The sequence below is a fragment of the Macrobrachium rosenbergii genome, chromosome 23, assembly GCF_040412425.1.
Source record: "Macrobrachium rosenbergii isolate ZJJX-2024 chromosome 23, ASM4041242v1, whole genome shotgun sequence".
Taxonomy (NCBI): Eukaryota; Metazoa; Arthropoda; class Malacostraca; order Decapoda; family Palaemonidae; genus Macrobrachium; species Macrobrachium rosenbergii.
In genome coordinates this window covers 35,649,280-35,667,777 of record NC_089763.1, presented here as the reverse complement: position 1 = coordinate 35,667,777, position 18,498 = coordinate 35,649,280, and the positions used below count along the sequence as shown (strand labels likewise).

At 33.9% G+C, this 18,498-nt stretch overlaps 1 protein-coding gene across 2 annotated transcripts in view; it reads left to right on the top strand.

Moving 5' to 3' along the window:
• The window catches only part of LOC136851496 (uncharacterized), a 98,907-nt gene that overhangs the window by 38,443 nt on the left and 41,966 nt on the right, over positions 1 to 18,498 (top strand). For both annotated transcript variants that reach the window (XM_067125632.1, XM_067125631.1), the window contains exon 2: positions 9,222 to 9,426. In XM_067125632.1, the coding sequence (XP_066981733.1) occupies positions 9,240 to 9,426 (187 nt within the window). In that variant the 5' untranslated portion in view covers positions 9,222 to 9,239. The remainder of the gene's footprint in view (positions 1 to 9,221; positions 9,427 to 18,498) is intronic.

Sequence of the window (18,498 nt, the reverse complement as noted above, 5' to 3'; positions counted from 1 at the left end):
TTTGTAATTATTTACCTCCTCCTTGTCCCTCGAAATTCCTTCTTTCTTTCTCTTTTTTTTTTATTTTCCTCCTAATCTGGGAGGGAATTTTGCTCCAAGGGGGCGTGGGGAAGGACCAGCTCTTAGAGGGGGCGTGGTAATAAAAAGGTTGAGAACCACTGGTATAGAGTGTCTCGTAAATAATATCACGTTAGACGGGCAAATCTTCGTTGTCAAGGGATTGACAGGCACTATAGTGGAAGGGACAGGGAGGTGTGTCTTTTGGCCAAGAGGCTGACAGGTAACATAGAAGGAAAGATGACCTAACAATGATATATTTGTGTATAGCTATGTATGGTTTATGGAAGTGAATTTTTAACTTTTTTCACCTTTTATACTTGACGCGTGTCAGTTTGATAAACTGAAATCTTGTCTTTTATCATTATTGATCTGAATTGTAGTAGAATTTTTAAAAGAACTGACAGGTAATCTAGAAGGAAAGATAATCTAACAATGATATGTTTCTGAGTATAAACCTACGTAGGGTTTATAAAAGTAAAATTTTAACTTTTTTATAACTTGTATACTTCTGACGCGTGTCAGTTTGATAAACTGAAATATTGCCTTTTATAATTATTGACCTGAATTGTAGTAGACTTTCCAAAAGAACTGATAGGCAATCCAGAAGGAAATAATAACCTAACAACGATATATTTTTTAGTATAAATCTACGTATGGTTTATAGAAGTGAACTTTTGACTTTTAAACATCTGACGCGTGTCAGCTGATAAACTGAATCTTGCGTGTTATATTTTCTCCTTTGAATTATAGTAGAAATCTTAAAAGAAAAGTAACCCATTGCCTTGTTTTGTTTATGATTCAGACCCTTCCTTATTCTGTGAATTATTTCTGTGAGTATTTGAATTTGCTGTATGGTAATTATAATTTTGAATATTCTGCAAATACTGTAAGTTCTTATCTTAAAAATTACTTATTTATAATTCTGGGTTATAATTTATCAAAGAAACGGAGTACTTACGTTAATTGTGACATCTGTTTAAACAATTGAAAATGATAGCAAGATATTAAATAAATAAATATATAATTATCTTATATAGATAGATAAATAGATAGATAGATAGATAGACAGACAGACAGACAGACAGACAGACAGACAGACAGACAGATAGACAGATAGATAGATAGATAGATAGATAGATAGATAGATAAACAATGAAATAATAATAAGTCAATAAATCCACAGACAAGCTAAATCTCAAAATTCAAATAAAAACCCAAGATTCACCTAAACAAAAGAGAAAGGTCTACTTTTTTCATAAACAAGATGGCCAGAGTTTATGGAGTCAGTTATGAAAGATGTTTCCTAAACAACCGGAAATTCTTTAGGCTCTGTTCACACCGGAAGTGCTGCTCGTTCAACATTATTTCTCGGGTTTTTTTTAAAGCATTTATTGATGCCAAATTATCACTGTCATGTAAGTTTATCAGTCTATATGACGTTTAAACACACACGCACAAATAATTATATGTTTATATATACTGTATGTGTGTGTGAATTATATGTATATATATATATATATATATATATATATATATATATATATATATATATATATATATATATCTAGTGTGTATATATTTATATATATATATATATATATATATATATATATATATATATATATATATATATATATATATATATATATCTAGTGTATATATATATATATATATATATATATATATATAATACATATATATGTATGAGAGATATATATATATATATATAGATATATATATATATATAGAGAGAGAGAGAGAGAGAGAGACCAAATACTTGGCATGCTTAAATAATCATATATGCATGCTAACTCCACATTCTTTAGCCTCATCAACCCAACACGTACATTTTCGCATATGCACCCTCCATTAAAACATAAATAAACATTAATATTTTCCCGAAAGACACGGCGTGACGTCAATCGTCTCACGTCAGCTTCCAAGCCGTTTGTGTAAAGCGTTGTTAGCTTCTCGATGTTGCAAAAGGAGGGTAATGACACGGAATCCCTCGTGATTACAAACGAAGGTTCATGCATGAGAGACGGAGTATGGATTTCATGAGTCCAAAGTCATGCGTGCGATTCTGTGTCGGAATTTCTTGTACACTTTCACCCAGTATACGTCATGCGGTGCGCTGTAAGCATTACTCAATAAGGTTCTTTGCATTGTCCCACTGGCGCCCCCCAAGTTGCAACTTCTTCATTCCCTTTACTATACCTCCGTTCATATTCTCTTTCTTGCACTGTAAGGATTACTTAATAAGGTTTTTTGCATTGTCCCACTGGCCCCTAGTTGCAACCCTCTTCATACCTTTTACTATACCTCCGTTGATATTCCCTTTCTTGCACTGTAAGCATTACTTAATAAGGTTCTTTGCATCGTCCCATTGGCCCGATAGTTGCAACCTCTTTCATTCCTTTTACTATACCTCCGTTGATATTCCCTTTCTTGCACTGTAAGGATTACTTAATAAGGTTTTTTGCATTGTCCCACTGGCCCCCTAGTTGCAACTTCTTCATTCCCTTTACTATACCTCCGTTCATATTCTCTTTCTTGCACTGTAAGGATTACTTAATAAGGTTTTTTGCATTGTCCCACTGGCCCCCTAGTTGCAACCCTCTTTCATACCTTTTACTATACCTCCGTTGATATTCCCTTTCTTGCACTGTAAGCATTACTTAATAAGGTTCTTTGCATCGTCCCATTGGCCCCCCTAGTTGCAACCTCTTTCATTCCTTTTACTATACCTCCGTTGATATTCCCTTTCTTGCACTGTAGGCATTACTAAATAAGGTTCTTTGCATCGTCCCATTGGCCCCCCTCATTGCAACCCTCTTTCATTCCTTTTACTATATCTCCGTTGATATTCCCTTTCTTGCACTGTAAGCATTACTAAATAAGGTTCTTTGGCATCGTCCCATTGGCCCCCTAGTTGCAGCCCCCTTCATTCCCTTTACTATACCTCCGTTCATATTCTCTTTCTTCCATCTTACTTTCCTTAACCCTCTCTTAACAATTGTTTCAACATTGTTTTGTGCTCTGAATGAACTTATAGGTCCCAGCGGTTGGCTTTTGGCCTATATTTTATATTCCAGTTTCAATCCCAATTCCTTTGAGCGTTCAAAATTCACCGTTTTTTATTTTATTTTATTTATTTATTTATTTTTTGAAGGGAAGAACGAGGGCGAGGGCTATTCCATTTTGAACAGATACGAAAGCCAGAACCTGCATTTGAATTCATCTAAATAATAATAATAAAATAATAATAATAATAATAATAATAATAATAATAATAATAATAATAATAATGATGATGATTCTAAACCCGTCTATTAATATACCACCAAACCAAGTGTACACTTTACTGCAACCTTGAAACTTGGCTTCAAAACACACGCACGTAATTACCGAGGAGAGAAAAAGCATCCTTCAGTATATACTAATATTTACATCACTTCAGTCAGCTGATCGACGGCTCAGTCAAAGAAATTCCCCTTCTTAATTGGGTTACCTTTTGATACAAAAGACGAGTTCTGTCAACGGGTCCGATACACGGTCAGTGTTTGTTCAATAAACAATAAAAAAACTTTATGTTTTTTTTTGTGTAAGGAAGTATTATTGAAGTATTAGGTTTTCGTGTTTTGTTGTACATAAACACTGCAGATATATATATATATATATATATATATATATATATATATATATATATATATATATATATATATATATATATATAATATTAAATATATATATACTGTATATATATATATATATATATATATATATATATATATGACTGTGAAATATTTTGTTAAACCAGAATCTCATCAAAACCAAATGGCAGAATCACCTTTGATTAAATACAGAAATACGATGAACCTCTCAAAAGGAGCCTGGGACTCAGATATTATAAATAAAATCTTCCTCCAAAAAGCGATTAAGAAGAGTAAAGAGAATAATTATTGTCAACTGGAGTGACGTAACGGCTGACCTATGGACCTTTCTGGTATAAATACCGCTTTTCTGTAACTTCCCATTCATTACTTTCCTGAAGAGAGAGACAGTTGGTCTCTGAAATATAGCACTAATTTTCTATATATTGGCATTTTTATGGGCTTCTTATATTTGAGATATATATATATATATATATATATATATATATATATATATATATATATATATATATATATATATATATATATATATATATATATATTAATATATATTATATATAAATATTATATATATATATATATATATATATATATATATATATATATATATTTAATATATATATTTAATATATATGGATGGCCCAAGAGAAGTACCAAGATAACAGTCTCTGCCACATCCATACATTACCAAATAAATAAAAAAATAAACTTCCCATTAAGAAAACCGTCGTCTCAATTCCATTTCTAGTGATCAACTTCCCACAAAAGATTTGAAAAAAAAATCATCCTTCCGTATTTACGTAACTCATCAGCAACCGGGAGGTCCCCAACTCATCACCAGGGAGATGATTCTGTCCTGGGACCATCCGCCCCCCCCCAAAAAAAAAAAAAAAAAAATCCCCTCCAACTCATAACACACTCATCACTCTCTCATCCCCCTCATCATTTTTTCATCACGTTCGTCAGGCTGTTATCGTTTTGCTTGTCATTCTTGGCAACACGAAAACATCGGATGTTTTCTGTTTTTTTTTTTTTTTTTCTTTTTGGCTTTTTTCGTTTTTTTTTATGATTTTCTTTTTTTTTATCTTTGGCTTTTTTCGTATTTTTTCGTTTTCTTTTTTTTAACTTGGCTTTTTTCGTATTTTTTCGTTTTCAATTGTTCTCTGTTTAGTAACCTGAAATGCTGGAATTACTTAAAGGTCTTTACTTTTTCGTTATTTTTTTATTTTATACTTATCGTTAGTCTATCATAATAATGCTCATAAAAAACCTGCAATTTATTTTTACTATTATAATCATCGATAGTGATAATTCGTCACTCTTTTCTGCGCCATTTAATAAAATAAACTGGAATATTTTTCTTTATTTTTGTATTTTTACAAATCATCTGCTCGTCTTCTTAGCGATATGGAAACATCTGTATTTTTTAAAATTGTTAATCGTTAATACATATTTTAGTTTTTTCCGCAGCTCGTGAAAAACGGAAAAGGTGTGAAACCGTGCGGTCTTACATTTGACATAATCTGGTTTGTTGTCAAAGAGAAATTGTTACGAGACGCGAGAGAAAATACGCATATTTTAGTCATTAGGAAAATCTGACGCGTGTTCTTCCCGCGAGCATTATCCCCGATGACAGACGGAGTTGAATTCTTCTTGCCTGTGTCCTAAGCAAATATCTGTCTCGTCCCCCTTTCACCTATTGGGGGTTGGCAGGGTTTGAGAGAGAGAGAGAGAGAGAGAGAGAGAGAGAGAGAGAGAGAGAGAGAGAGAGAAAGGCAGGTCTTTGGTTTCAGAAGGACGAAGAGGAAAAGAGGAAGAACCTCTCTCTCTCTCTCTCTCTCTCTCTCTCTCTCTCTCTCTCTCTCTCTCTGATTTAAAGACCAAATCACTTTCTCTTTCTCTGTTTTAATGAAAAGACCAAACAACACTCTCTCTCTCTCTCTCTCTCTCACACACACACACACATATATACACATACATAAAGGTTAAATAACTCCTCTCTCTCTCTCTCTCTCTCTCTCTCTCTCTCTCTCTCTCTCTCTCTCTCTCATAACCAGACACACACGACCAGAGTAATCTCTCTCTCTCCCTATCACCTGCACATCGTCTCAACTTAACGGGAAAGGAATCTCTCTCTCTCTCTCTCTCTCTCTCTCTCTCTCTCTCTCTCAGCACAAATATGCAGTAGCTACGACCTAAAGTCAGCATCTAATAGCATCGCCCTTCTCCCAGGGCACTTTTTAAGAGGGCAACGCCCATGGCCCACAGGACCAGAGTGGGTTGTACCTTCTCACATTTCCAAAGTCTGAATGAAATATGGTTATGTATTTGTTACAAGTATGATTCTACAATATATGTATTGTATTATTCCAGGTTAAGCGTTTGTGTCTGAGGGTGTGATTCTATGAATAATGCATTGTGTAATATGCGTTTGTTTATGCATATGTATACCAGGCTTAGTATACTGAAATACAATTCACGAATATTTTTTAATATAGGAAAAAGGATTAATCACTTGAGAAATAAAACGAAAAAATATTTTCGCCCCAATCTCGCTGTCAACCCAAGTAAATAATGAGGGTTTTGTGAATGATATATAGTATACGATAGCTAAGGGCGTAGGTTTATAAATACGATTATCGATACAAAAAAAAAAAAAAGAAAAAGTGGTCTGTTGAGGAAGGATAATTAGAGTTTGATATATTCTGAATTTGATTTTTCTTTATTCTTGTTTTATTTTATGTTAGTTTTCAAAAAGGTCTATACGATTCAGCTAAGAAATGTTGTGTAAGGGAATTGAGTATAGTTTATATATATATATATATATATATATATATATATATATATATATATATATATATATATATATATATATATATATATATATATATATATTATATAAATATATATTTATGTATTTATATATATACATATATATATATAAAATATATATATTTATTTATTTACTTATATATATATATATGTATAAAATATACTATAAAAAATACATACTTATATACATATGTATATTTATTATATATATATATGTATAAAATATATATATATATATATATATATATATATAATTATATATAATTTACATACTTATATATATACAAATAAACAAAAGAATTATATATAAATATAAACATAAACATAAAAAGAATATACACACAAATATAAATATATATCCCTTATATCACACTCGATTTCTACATCATCCACAAAGACTCAGCCGAGCGGCAGCGAAAAGAGGTTTTATCTACTGCTTCATTTCGCAGTGTGTCTGTCCAGCCACGCGCTGCAATTGGTAATTTAAGTGGGTCTGATAAAACCGAGGGAGGTGGAGAGATAGCTGCTGCCCTTTGGATCAAGAACCGCCCTTCTCTTTGATCATTGGGCTGTCGTTCTTTTAATGATTTTCTCTCTCTCTCTCTCTCTCTCTCTCTCTCTCTCTCTCTCTCTGTCTGTTAGACTTTTCCCGTTTGCATATATTTAAGCTCTTTTTTTATCATACTCTCTTTCATTCTCTCTTTACTTTCTGCTCATTTATTGAATGTATGTTCAAGTTCCCCACTAACAATTATGCTTCTCTCTCTCTCTCTCTCTCTCTCTCTCTCTCTCTCTCTCTCTCTCTCTCTCTCTCTCTGATTTTATCTGTTAGACTTTTCCTGTTTGCATGTACCTGAGTTCATTCTTCTCTCTCTCTCTCTCTCTCTCTCTCTCTCTCTCTCTCTCTCTCTCTCTCTCTCTGCTATACATATCTTGCGTACATGTATTTACGTTCATTCTTTATTATCTCTCTCTCTCTCTCTCTCTCTCTCTCTCTCTCTCTCTCTCTATTAACTAAATGCTGACATTTAAATTCTTGCTCTCTCTCTCCTTATTTTGTAGACATTTACTGAGTATACCCTTAAATTTTCAACTGAAATTTATGCCTCTCTCTCTCTCTCTCTCTCTCTCTCTCTCTCTCTCTCAGTCCTACAACTTAGAAGAAAATCATTCTTTTAAATGTTCCATTCTTCCCCTGAAAACCGACTTTACACTCTATATATCCGAGAGTCCCATCACAATCGTGGCTGATGACGCTACAACTGCTTAATTGCCTATCTCTCTCCGCCTCCTTTACGTTGTTAACCGAGCTCAGGTATCTACTTTTATACTATTTGCCACAGGTCTGGCTTAAACCCCATTCTTTTTTTAACTCCTAATTCTTTTAGATAGTTTTCTTCTGCTTCAAATAAAATCCTAGTTTCCTCGATTTGTTGCATTTTTCATTCTTTCTCCTCGTTTTCTTCCGGGATCGACACGGGCATTGAGATGCCCTTTCCATAGGCCTCTGAATATAGGGGGGAAAAACATCTGGCTATTTGCAGTGCGAATCTCTCTTAAAAGTCAGGACCACAAAAGTGAGCCTATTTTATTTATGGGACCAAATATAGATGATTTAACGGCGCAATAAATTAGGCCGTGAAGCAAGGAAGTTTGAGAGAGAGAGAGAGAGAGAGAGAGAGAGAGAGAGAGAGAGAGAGAGAGAGAGAGAGAAATTTTTCCCTTATGATGAAGAGTCTTGTCAGATTCGTGTTGTTACGGTTTAAGTCCTGTGACGCTAATATTTGTTGAGAGATGGCATATTTATAGCTTAGGTTTTTCTTTCAGCTCGCTTGTTTGTTGAACGTACACTAGAACGATAGCTTAAACACACACGCATATACATAAATTGTGTATATATATATATATATATATATATATATATATATATATATATATATATATATATATATATATATATATATATATATCTACCTGTCAATATTTATTCATAAATAAACCCATTAATGTCAACTATTTTCTTGCATTTATTTTTCAGCCTTTATCTATCCCAAATTTATTGATAATTAACTAATTTATTTATCTTTTTAATAATTTATATATTTATTTAATCACCTGTTTATCTTTTTATTTAATTATCTATTTATTTAATCATGTGTTTATTTATCTTTTTAATAATCTGTATATTAATTTAATGACCTATTTACCTTTTTACTTAATTATCTATTTATTTATCTTAATAATTTATATATTCATTTAATTTTCTATTTATCTTTTCATTTAATTATCTATTTATGTCATTATCCATTTATTTTTTATTTAATTATCTATTTATTTAATCACCAATTTATTTATCTTTTTAATTATCTATATATTTACTTAATTACCTATTTACCTTTTTATTTAATTATCTGTTTATCTTTTTAATAAATTATCTATTTATTTACCTTTTTAATAATTCATTTATTACCTAATTATCTATCTTTTTATTTAATTACCTATTTATTTATCTTTTTGATAATTTATATATTTATCTAAATACCTATTTACCTTTTTACTTATCTCTTTATTTAATCATCTGTTTATGTATCTTTTAAATTATTTCTCCATTCATCTATCTATCTATCTATTCATTCAACTTTGTTCCCCTTTCAGCACCACGACCCAGAAGCGATGGAGGGCATCCCCGTCGGGGAGGCGGCAGTGGCCCAGCCGAGGTGCCCTCCGCCGATCACGCCCTTCTTCTCGGAGCTGTGCGCCGCCTCCGCCTGCCTCCACCACCACCACTGTCCGCCCTCCACCTCCTGCTGTTTTAACGGCTGCGTCCACACCTGCCTGTCGCAGGTAGTCTCGCCCCCAGGTGAGTGAGGTCCCCGGGGGGTGGGGTAGGGGGGGATTCTGGTTCCCACTCTGCAGGGGCGTTAAAGTTGTCTCTTTCTTTTTGTTTGTTTATTTTTTCTTATTTTTCTCTTTTTTACTTTTTTTTTTTTTTATTTTTTGCCTTCGTTACCTCTTCCTAGTATTTTTTTCTTATTTTTCTCTTTATTTTTTTTCCTTCGTTGCCTCTTCTTATTTGTTTTCTTATTTTTCTCTTTTTTACTTTATTTGTTTTTTTTTTTGCCTTCGCTACCTCTTCTTAGTATTTTTTTTTCTGTTTCCCATTCCTCTTCTGTTTTACTCCTCGTCTGTTTTCTTCCGTTCGTGGCTTTTTTTTTCTTCTTATTTACTTTTTTTCTATTTCCCAGTTCTTCTTATTTTTTGTTCTTTCTGTTTCATTTATTGTGTGTGTTTTTTGTTTTTTTTGGTCGTCGTTCAATCTTCTTCGCATTTACTAATTACTTTTTCTATTTCCCCAAACTTCGTATTTGTTTATTATCTTTACTCTCTTACCATTCCTTTTCTTTTTTTTTTCTCTTCTGTTTCTTTTATTCGTGTTTTTTTCTTCGTTCTGTCTCCTACGTATTGATCTATTATTTTTTCTTTTCTATTTCCTGATTTGCTCATCTTTTTTCCTCTTCTGTTTTGTTTCGTTCGTGCTTTCTTCTTAAATCTTCGTTTCTTCTTCTTCTTCTTTGTTTATTATTGCTTCTGTCCCCCATTCCTCTTCATCCTGCTGTTTCTCCATGCCTCTCGTATTTCTTAGCTTCGTACTTACTCGCTGTTCTCAAGTTTCTATTTCCTCTTCACGTTCTGCTACCTTTGCTCTCCCACGTTTTCGTTCTCTTCCTCATCTCCGCTGTTTTATCTATTTTACTTATCTCTATTTCCTCCTCTCTATTTCTCCTATTTATTTTCCTCCTCCCTATTTCATCCTATCCAATTTCCTCCTGTTTATTTTTCCTTCTCTCTGTCTCCTCCTATCTTTTTTCTCCTCCATTTCTTCATATCTGTTTTCCTCATCCCTATTTCCTCCTATCTATTTGCCCCAAACTGTTTTTCTCCAGTCTATTTTCCTCCTTTTCATTTCTTCCAATCTATTTCGTCCCGTCTATTTTCCTCCTATCTATCTCCCTCCTCACTATTTCCTCCTGTCTTTTTTCCTCCTACCTGTTTTCCTCCTCTCAATTTCCTCCTATCTATTTACCCCAAACTATTTTTCTCCAGTCTATTTTCCTCCTGTCCATTTCCTCCAATCTATTTCCTCCTCTCTATTTCGTCCCGTCTATTTTCCTCCTCTATATTTCCTCCTATCTATCTTCCTCCTCACTATTTCCTCCTGTCTTTTTTCCTCCTACCTGTTTTCCTCCTCTCAATTTCCTCCAGTCTACTCTCCTCCTCTCTATTTCTCCAATCTATTCTCCTCCTTTTATTTCATCATCTCTATTTCGTCCTGCTTATTTTTCTCCTCTCTATTTCGTCCTGTCTATTTTCATCCTCTCTATTTCCTCCTATCCATTTCCACTTCTCCATTTCCTAGCCACACGTTCATTCCATTGAGAGAGATAAACATCGGCTGACATCGCCATTCCTACTTACGTAGGTACTTAAAGCTTAGTCGCAATCTCCCGAATGGCTTTGCACTGACTCGTAAATAAAACTGGATGTAGCTTAGGCTGTTACTTTATTGCCTTTAATGGGGACTTTCTGATATGCAAAAGTTTTATTTTCTTTTATTGTAGGTGAGAAGGTTTTTTTTTTTTTTGGTGGGGGTTGGGAAATATTGCTAGGTGACACTCTGTTGGTACTGCGTGGGTTTTCATAGAAGTGTTTTTCATATGTAAAAGTTTTTTTTTATTTTTTTTTATTATATGTGAGACATTTCTGATTCGACTCGGTTCATTCAAATGTTTTTCAAAGTTTGTAAAATATTTATAAACTGACTAATATGATTTTTCCCTAAACAATTTACACATTTAATTTCTTTCACAATTTCTGCCCATGCAAACAAACTTTATACCGCTATTAAAAATGTATTTTTGCCTTAAAATTTATAAGTACAATTTTATTCGTGATTCCACATCAACGTCAAATATTAAACTGATTTTCCCTAAACAATTTTCATATATAATTTCACTCGCAATTTCTACTCATACCAACATACTTCAAACCACTATGACAAATTTACTTTTGCCTCAACATTTTCTAAGTGCAATTTTATTCCTGAGTCTACATCAACGTCAGATATTAAACTGAGTTTTTCCTAAACAATTTTCATATATAATTTCATTCCCAATTTCTACTCAAAGCAACAAACTTCAGACCACTATGACAAATTTACTTTTGCCTCAACATTTTGTAAATGCAATTTTATCCCTGATTCTACATGAGCGTCAAATATCTATAACCTCATTAAACTGATTTTTCCTTAAACAATTTTCATATATAATTTCATTCCCAATTTCTACTCATACCAACAAACTTCACACCACTGTTACAAATTTCTTTTTGCCTCAAGATTTCTACATAAGATTTTATCCCTGATTCTACACCAATATTCAGGTTCACTGACGCCACAACATTTTTAGTTTTACGGTTACGACTGCTCGTCACCTGGCATCCATAAAAGATAAGAAAAGCAGATTTGTGACACTATTCCTCCTACGTTCTCTAAGTCACGCGTGTGATGAGAGTCTTCACATAACGAAGATGATGTGTGTGTGTGTGTGTGTGTGTGTGTGTGTGTGTGTGTGTGTATGTATATATATACATATGTATACAAACATATGTATATATGTATATATATATGTATATAAATATAAATATATATATATACACATATATACATGTATATATGTATATATATACATATATATAAATATATATACATATTTATATATGTATAAATACATATATTTATATTTATATATATATAAATACACACACACACACATATATATATATATACACACACACACATATTATATATATATATATATATATATATATATATACATATATATATATATATATTATATATATATATATATATATATATATATATATAAATATAAAGGACCTTTGTTTTGCTCCTTATCCAAGGTAACGTCCTAAACAGTAGTCAGTATTCATATATTTATCCATGTATATTCATTATACATGTATAGTGGATTTGCCTATACTAACCTATCAGCAATGTTGACATATTCTTAAAAAATACAAATAAATATCCTTTTCTATTCTTACTAAGGCTATCAAGCTGATAATGTTCTATGATGTCAATTTCACCTCAACCAATCAACTTATAACCTAATTTGCATATCTGTTGGACAGCTTATTTCCCTTTCTATTTTGTTTTTTTTTTTCATTCAGAGGCCAGTGGGATGGGCAACTATGTACTCCCATTTTGCCCAGTCCCGAAAAACGGAGTCAGGAATGGATTTCCATAGTTTGATGAAGAAAGGAAAGAAACTCATTCAATCGTACGATGCAATAACTTCTTTGCACAGAAACAATGTGCTTTGGTTTTACTGATTGCAATTATCATGTTTTCGTTTTCTGTAAAAGAAACTGTTGTGCCGGCTTTGTCTGTCCGTCCGCACTTTTTCTGTCCGCACTTTTTCTGTCCGCACTTTTTTCTGTCCGCACTTTTTCCTGTCCACCTCAAATCTTAAAAACTACCGAGGCTAGAGGGCTGCAAATTGGTATGTTGATCATCCACCCTCCAATCATCAAACATAAGAAATTGCAGCCCTCTAGCCTCGGTAGTTTTTATTTTATTCAGGGTTAAATTTAGCCATAATCCTGCGTCTGGTAACGATATAGGAGATGCCACACCGGGCCCTAGTTAAAGTTTAACGGGCCGCGGCTCATACAGCATTATACCGAGACCACCATAAGATAGATCTATTTTCGGTTTTAATTATACGCTGTACAGAAAACTCGATTGCCCCGAAGCAAACTTCGACGCAGTTTTTACTTGTTTATTTACTTATTCACTTCATTTCGCTTCCTCTACCTCTTTCCTTCCTTTTATCTAATCCTTCTCTCTTCCCGATTTCCTCATTTGGTTAACTTAATGAGGGGAAATAGCTGATACGGTCCAGCTCTCACGATAATGAAATGGAGAAGACCGGCGACGGGGCTCTATGCTGTCTCTCTCTCTCAAGGCTTTTGTGGCAATGCTCCAACTCGTTTTACCTCTCTCAAGGCTTTTGTTGTACATTCTTCCAATCTCTCTTTCATGTTTATCCAACTTCCATTCTTTCTCTCCTCTTTCTTCCTCATCATCAGCTCTCTCTCTCTCTCTCTCTCTCTCCTTTTTCTTCCTTTTATTGTTCTTTTTTCTCCTCTCTTTCTCTCTCTCTCTCCTCTTTTCTTCCTTTTATTCTCTCTCTTTCTTCTCTCTCTCTCTCTCTCTCTCTCTCTCTCTCTCTCTTCTCTCTCCTTTTATTGTTCTCTCATTTCTCTCTCTCTCTCTCTCTCTCTCTCTCTCTCTCTCTCTCTCTCTCTCTCTCTCTCCTCCTGTTCCTCCTCCTTTCAATATTCCAACCTCTCTCTCTCCTCCTTCTCCTCCTATCAATATTCCAGCCCTCCTTCTCTCTCTCTCTCTCTCTCTCTCTCTCTCTCTCTCTCTCTCTCGTTTCCTGTCCCCCGTGTTTACTTCCGCCGTGGAAGTGCAAAAGGTGATCCCGGGTTCTATTTTAAACCTGCCTTAAAGGGACACGCGTGCACTTTTTTGCAAGAGAATACATTTCTTAACCCTTTATATTCCTTAAAAGTTTTAGCTGAAACGACAAAAATATAATTCAAAATGTCCTCTTTTTTATAGGGAGTTTTTACATAAAATAAGAATAATGAAATATATTAAAAACACACACACAAAAGTAAAAATGCCCCGAAGTTTCTTCGGCGCAATCGAGTTTTCTGTATAGCGTATAATCAAGGCCACCGAAAAGAGATCTATCTTTTGGTGATCTCGGTATAATGTTGTATGAACCGCGGGCCATGAAACTTTAACCACGGCCCGGTGGTGGCCTGTCAAATATCGTTGCCAGACGCAAGATTATGGCTAACTTTAACCTGAAATAAAATAAAAACTGCTGAGGCTAGAAAGCTGCAATTTGGTATGTTTGATGATTGGAGGCTGGATGATCAACATATCAATTTGCAGCCCTCTAGCCTCAGTAGTTTTTGAAGATCTGAGGGCGGACAGAAAAAGTGCGGACGGGCAGACAAAGCCGGCACAATAGTTTTCTTTTACAGAGACTAAAAGTTATCATGACAAGCAGTTGTCATTCAGAACTTATACACACCCGTCAATAATGAAGCTTAAAATACCATTTATACATACATACATATATATATATATATATATATATACATAAATATATATATATATATATATATATATATTTTAGTATATATTCAGTGTTTTATGAGAGTAAACAATATGAAGAAAAGGGTTGACAATAAAATTTTTAAAAAGCAGAATAAAAGCTAACGAAATCGAAGTCATCAACATAAACAAAACTTTTAAATCTAACAAAGCAAACAATATGAAGAAAAGATTAACAATAAAATACCAAAATAACACAACAGAAGGTTAGGAAATCGTGAGCAACGATGCGTGACATTAAAAGCCAAATTACCCAATCGTTTTCAACTGCAACTTCCTGCGTATGCAAATGAGGACCGATTGCATCTGATGGCTCTCTTAAGAGGGGACCAACAAGATATGATTCTCACGGTTTTTTTTTTTTCTTTTCTTTTATAGACACTCTTATTCGCCTCGATCACGATTCTTCTGTTCCTCTATTACGGTAGTCGTTTGATTGTCACGATTCCGTGCCCCAAGTAGCTGACATATTCGTCTGGCCAAAGTCGTTGCAGGGTTTAATTTGATTCTGTCTCGTGAGAGAGAGAGAGAGAGAGAGAGAGAGAGAGAGAGAGAGAGAATTCAGACGGATTATGATCTGATCCGAATAAACTATGCTGTTGTTTATATAGTCTGTGAAACATGACGCTTATTTTATCCAAGTACGAAAGATACGACTTAATGTAATGCTTCTCGTTATTTTCTCACTGATATGCCTTCCCGGGCCTCACTGTGGCTCACTGCGGCTGAATGAATCTATCTATATATATATATATATATATATATATATATATATATATATATATATATATATATATATATATATATATATATATATATATACTATATATATTATATATATAGTATATATATTATATATAATATAGTATATATATTATATATATATATATATATTAATATGTATATGTATGTAAGCACATCAATCACTGTCGTATTCATACTTTAACCTATGCGTGAGATTCATCATGAGTGCGTCGAACACACTTACACACACACACACACACTGAGTCATTCACACATACTTTTCTGAAACTCTCTCGTCTTCCTGAATAGAAAGGCCCATGTTTTCGAATAAATCTCACACTCCATCCATCTGACACTTTCTAGATCTCCCTCTGCGAATTACGCTCTTTCCTCGAACCTATTTTCCTCCATTCTCTCGACAAGACCAAACCACCTCAAAATACTCTGGCTCATTCTTTTTTAACATACATTACCCATCTTTACATCTTCTAAGTATCTTCCTTATTCTCTCTCACCTTTCAAAATAATTTTTCTCACGTGCCACATATTATATATATTCACATCTCCAAATCAAACAAGATGACATACAAGTATGGCATCACGAGTCTCTCAGCGCTTTATTAACCGATTTAAAAGAAGAAACCGACTTTAATGGCACCATCAACGACCCTCAAAGCCGAAGGTCTGGCGGCAGCCTTGTGATTTATTACAATCATAAAAATCATTTATTCCTGGCAGCCCCTTGGTAAACGATGACGTTGTCGAGTGGCGTCCTCCTGTGCCACAGGGACTGTTGGCGTTAAACAGTGCCATCTAGTAGCCTGAGTGAACGTCTTTGTAAACACTGCCCTCTGGTGGCTTGAGTGAATTTGTTGGTATGGTTGAGCTAAGGTTTTGTTTCCAAGTGTGAGCTTAGATCTGCTTTATGTAAGTGGTTTAAAAATGGAGAATGGGAGAAGATTCGTGATGGAAGATACTGACTGTTATGTAACTTGGGATGTTTAGATCTAGAAGACTTCTAGCATTACTGCCCAGCTTATAATGAAATAAGATATCAATTAAATGTTGTTCTACAGCCTGATCAGGAAGTTATAGATCAAATTATTGCTATTTTTCTTCTGCTGCATCTCAGTACAGAAGAATTTGAACAAAGAAAAACTTGTGAACAAATTTTGAGACTGGAAGAAAACATAAACGAAATGCTCGCAGGAACTTGTACAAAACAGGGGCCAAAAACTGGAACGAGGAGGGGAGCCTTTACAAAGGCATGTTACTACTACTACTACTACTACTACTACTACTCCCATTATTTCCCAACAGCTTCTATCAGAAACCCGACTGGCTCAGCTCTTAATGACAGTAGTGATATGAGCCATATGCCCTTATTCCCCCTTCTTTGGCAGGAAGTGAGGCCATGAGGAAGGGGGGGAGGGGGGGGAAGCTGAGCGAGGGAAGGAAGGGGGGAAATAGAACAATGTTTTCTTTATTATCTCCCCTCCTGCCAGCCATGTCGTTGGTGTTATGACTGAGGTTGTTATCAAGATTGAAAGCCTTGGAAGAAAGGAAAAAGAAACAAGGTTGTTTTTTCAGTGATTATATCAGCTGTTGTTGTTGTTATTATTATTATTTGGAAGGAGTCCCTCTTTAGGCAGTGTTATTAAAAACAACTGCTGTTTCAACGGCATTTAGCTTGTAGAGAGTCTTCTCTATTCTTCTTATTATGTTCTTCTCGTCTGTAGGTAGGAGACGAGAAGAATATAAGAAGAATGGAAACGACTCTACAAGCTAAATGCCGTTGAAACAGAAACTATATTATTATTATTATTATTATTATTATTATTATTATTATTATTATTATTATTATTATTATTATTACTCACAAGATGAACCTTTTTAATATGGAACAAGCCCATAGGGGCCGTTACCTTGAAATTCAAACTTCCTAAGAATAAGGTATTATCATTCAAAGCAAGCAAACCATTTCATAGGAGATCCTTCATTTAAGGGAATGAAAATGCACTGACGAAATTCAAGAGCAGCCACTGGTCCAACGTCATCCCCAAACTCGTATCAAAGAATTAACCCTGTTTCCAATATTAATTGAATATAACAGCTGCCGTTGTTATTATTATTATTGTTATGATTCAAAACATGCAAACCATTCGAAAAGAGAGCCTTCATTTAAGGAAATGAAAATGCTTTGATGAAACTCAACAGGAGCCAATGGTCCAATTTCAGCCTCAAATTCGTATAAAAGAAACAACACTGTTTTTGCATATTCACTGAATATTCGAGTTGCTGTTGCTATTATGATTGTTTCAGAATTCAAACGAAGATGCGCTGCATGACTACCCTAACACTATTCTCCTTGCATTTTAATACATTGTTATCTATTTAGTAATTTTCTTTTGACTTTTTTAATAAGTGGGAGCTCTTCTTTATGTATTTTCCTTTACCTCCTCTTACTTCTTCTTAATGAACACCATAATATTCTTTGGAAGCTTGAATTTCAAGCCAACGGCCACTTTGGTGGGCTTGTTCCATATGAATAGGTTTCATCTTCTGAATAATAATAATAATAATAATAATAATAATAATAATAATAATAATAATAATAATAATAATTAATTAATTATTATTAATTATTATTATTATTATTATTATTATTATTATTATTATTACTATTCAAAACAAGCAAACCTCTCCTGAAGACAGACTTCACCTCAGGGAATGAAAATGCACAGACGAAACTCAAGAGGGGCAATGGACCACGTTCAGGACCCCCAAATTCGTATCAGGTGAACAGCAAAGAGTCCGAGTCAATTCCCCGGAGGAGAACCCAAGTGAAAACTGATGAAGGCTTCGGTCGTAAAATTCGCATTCGATGAGTCTTAGATTTCATGAAGGGAAGCT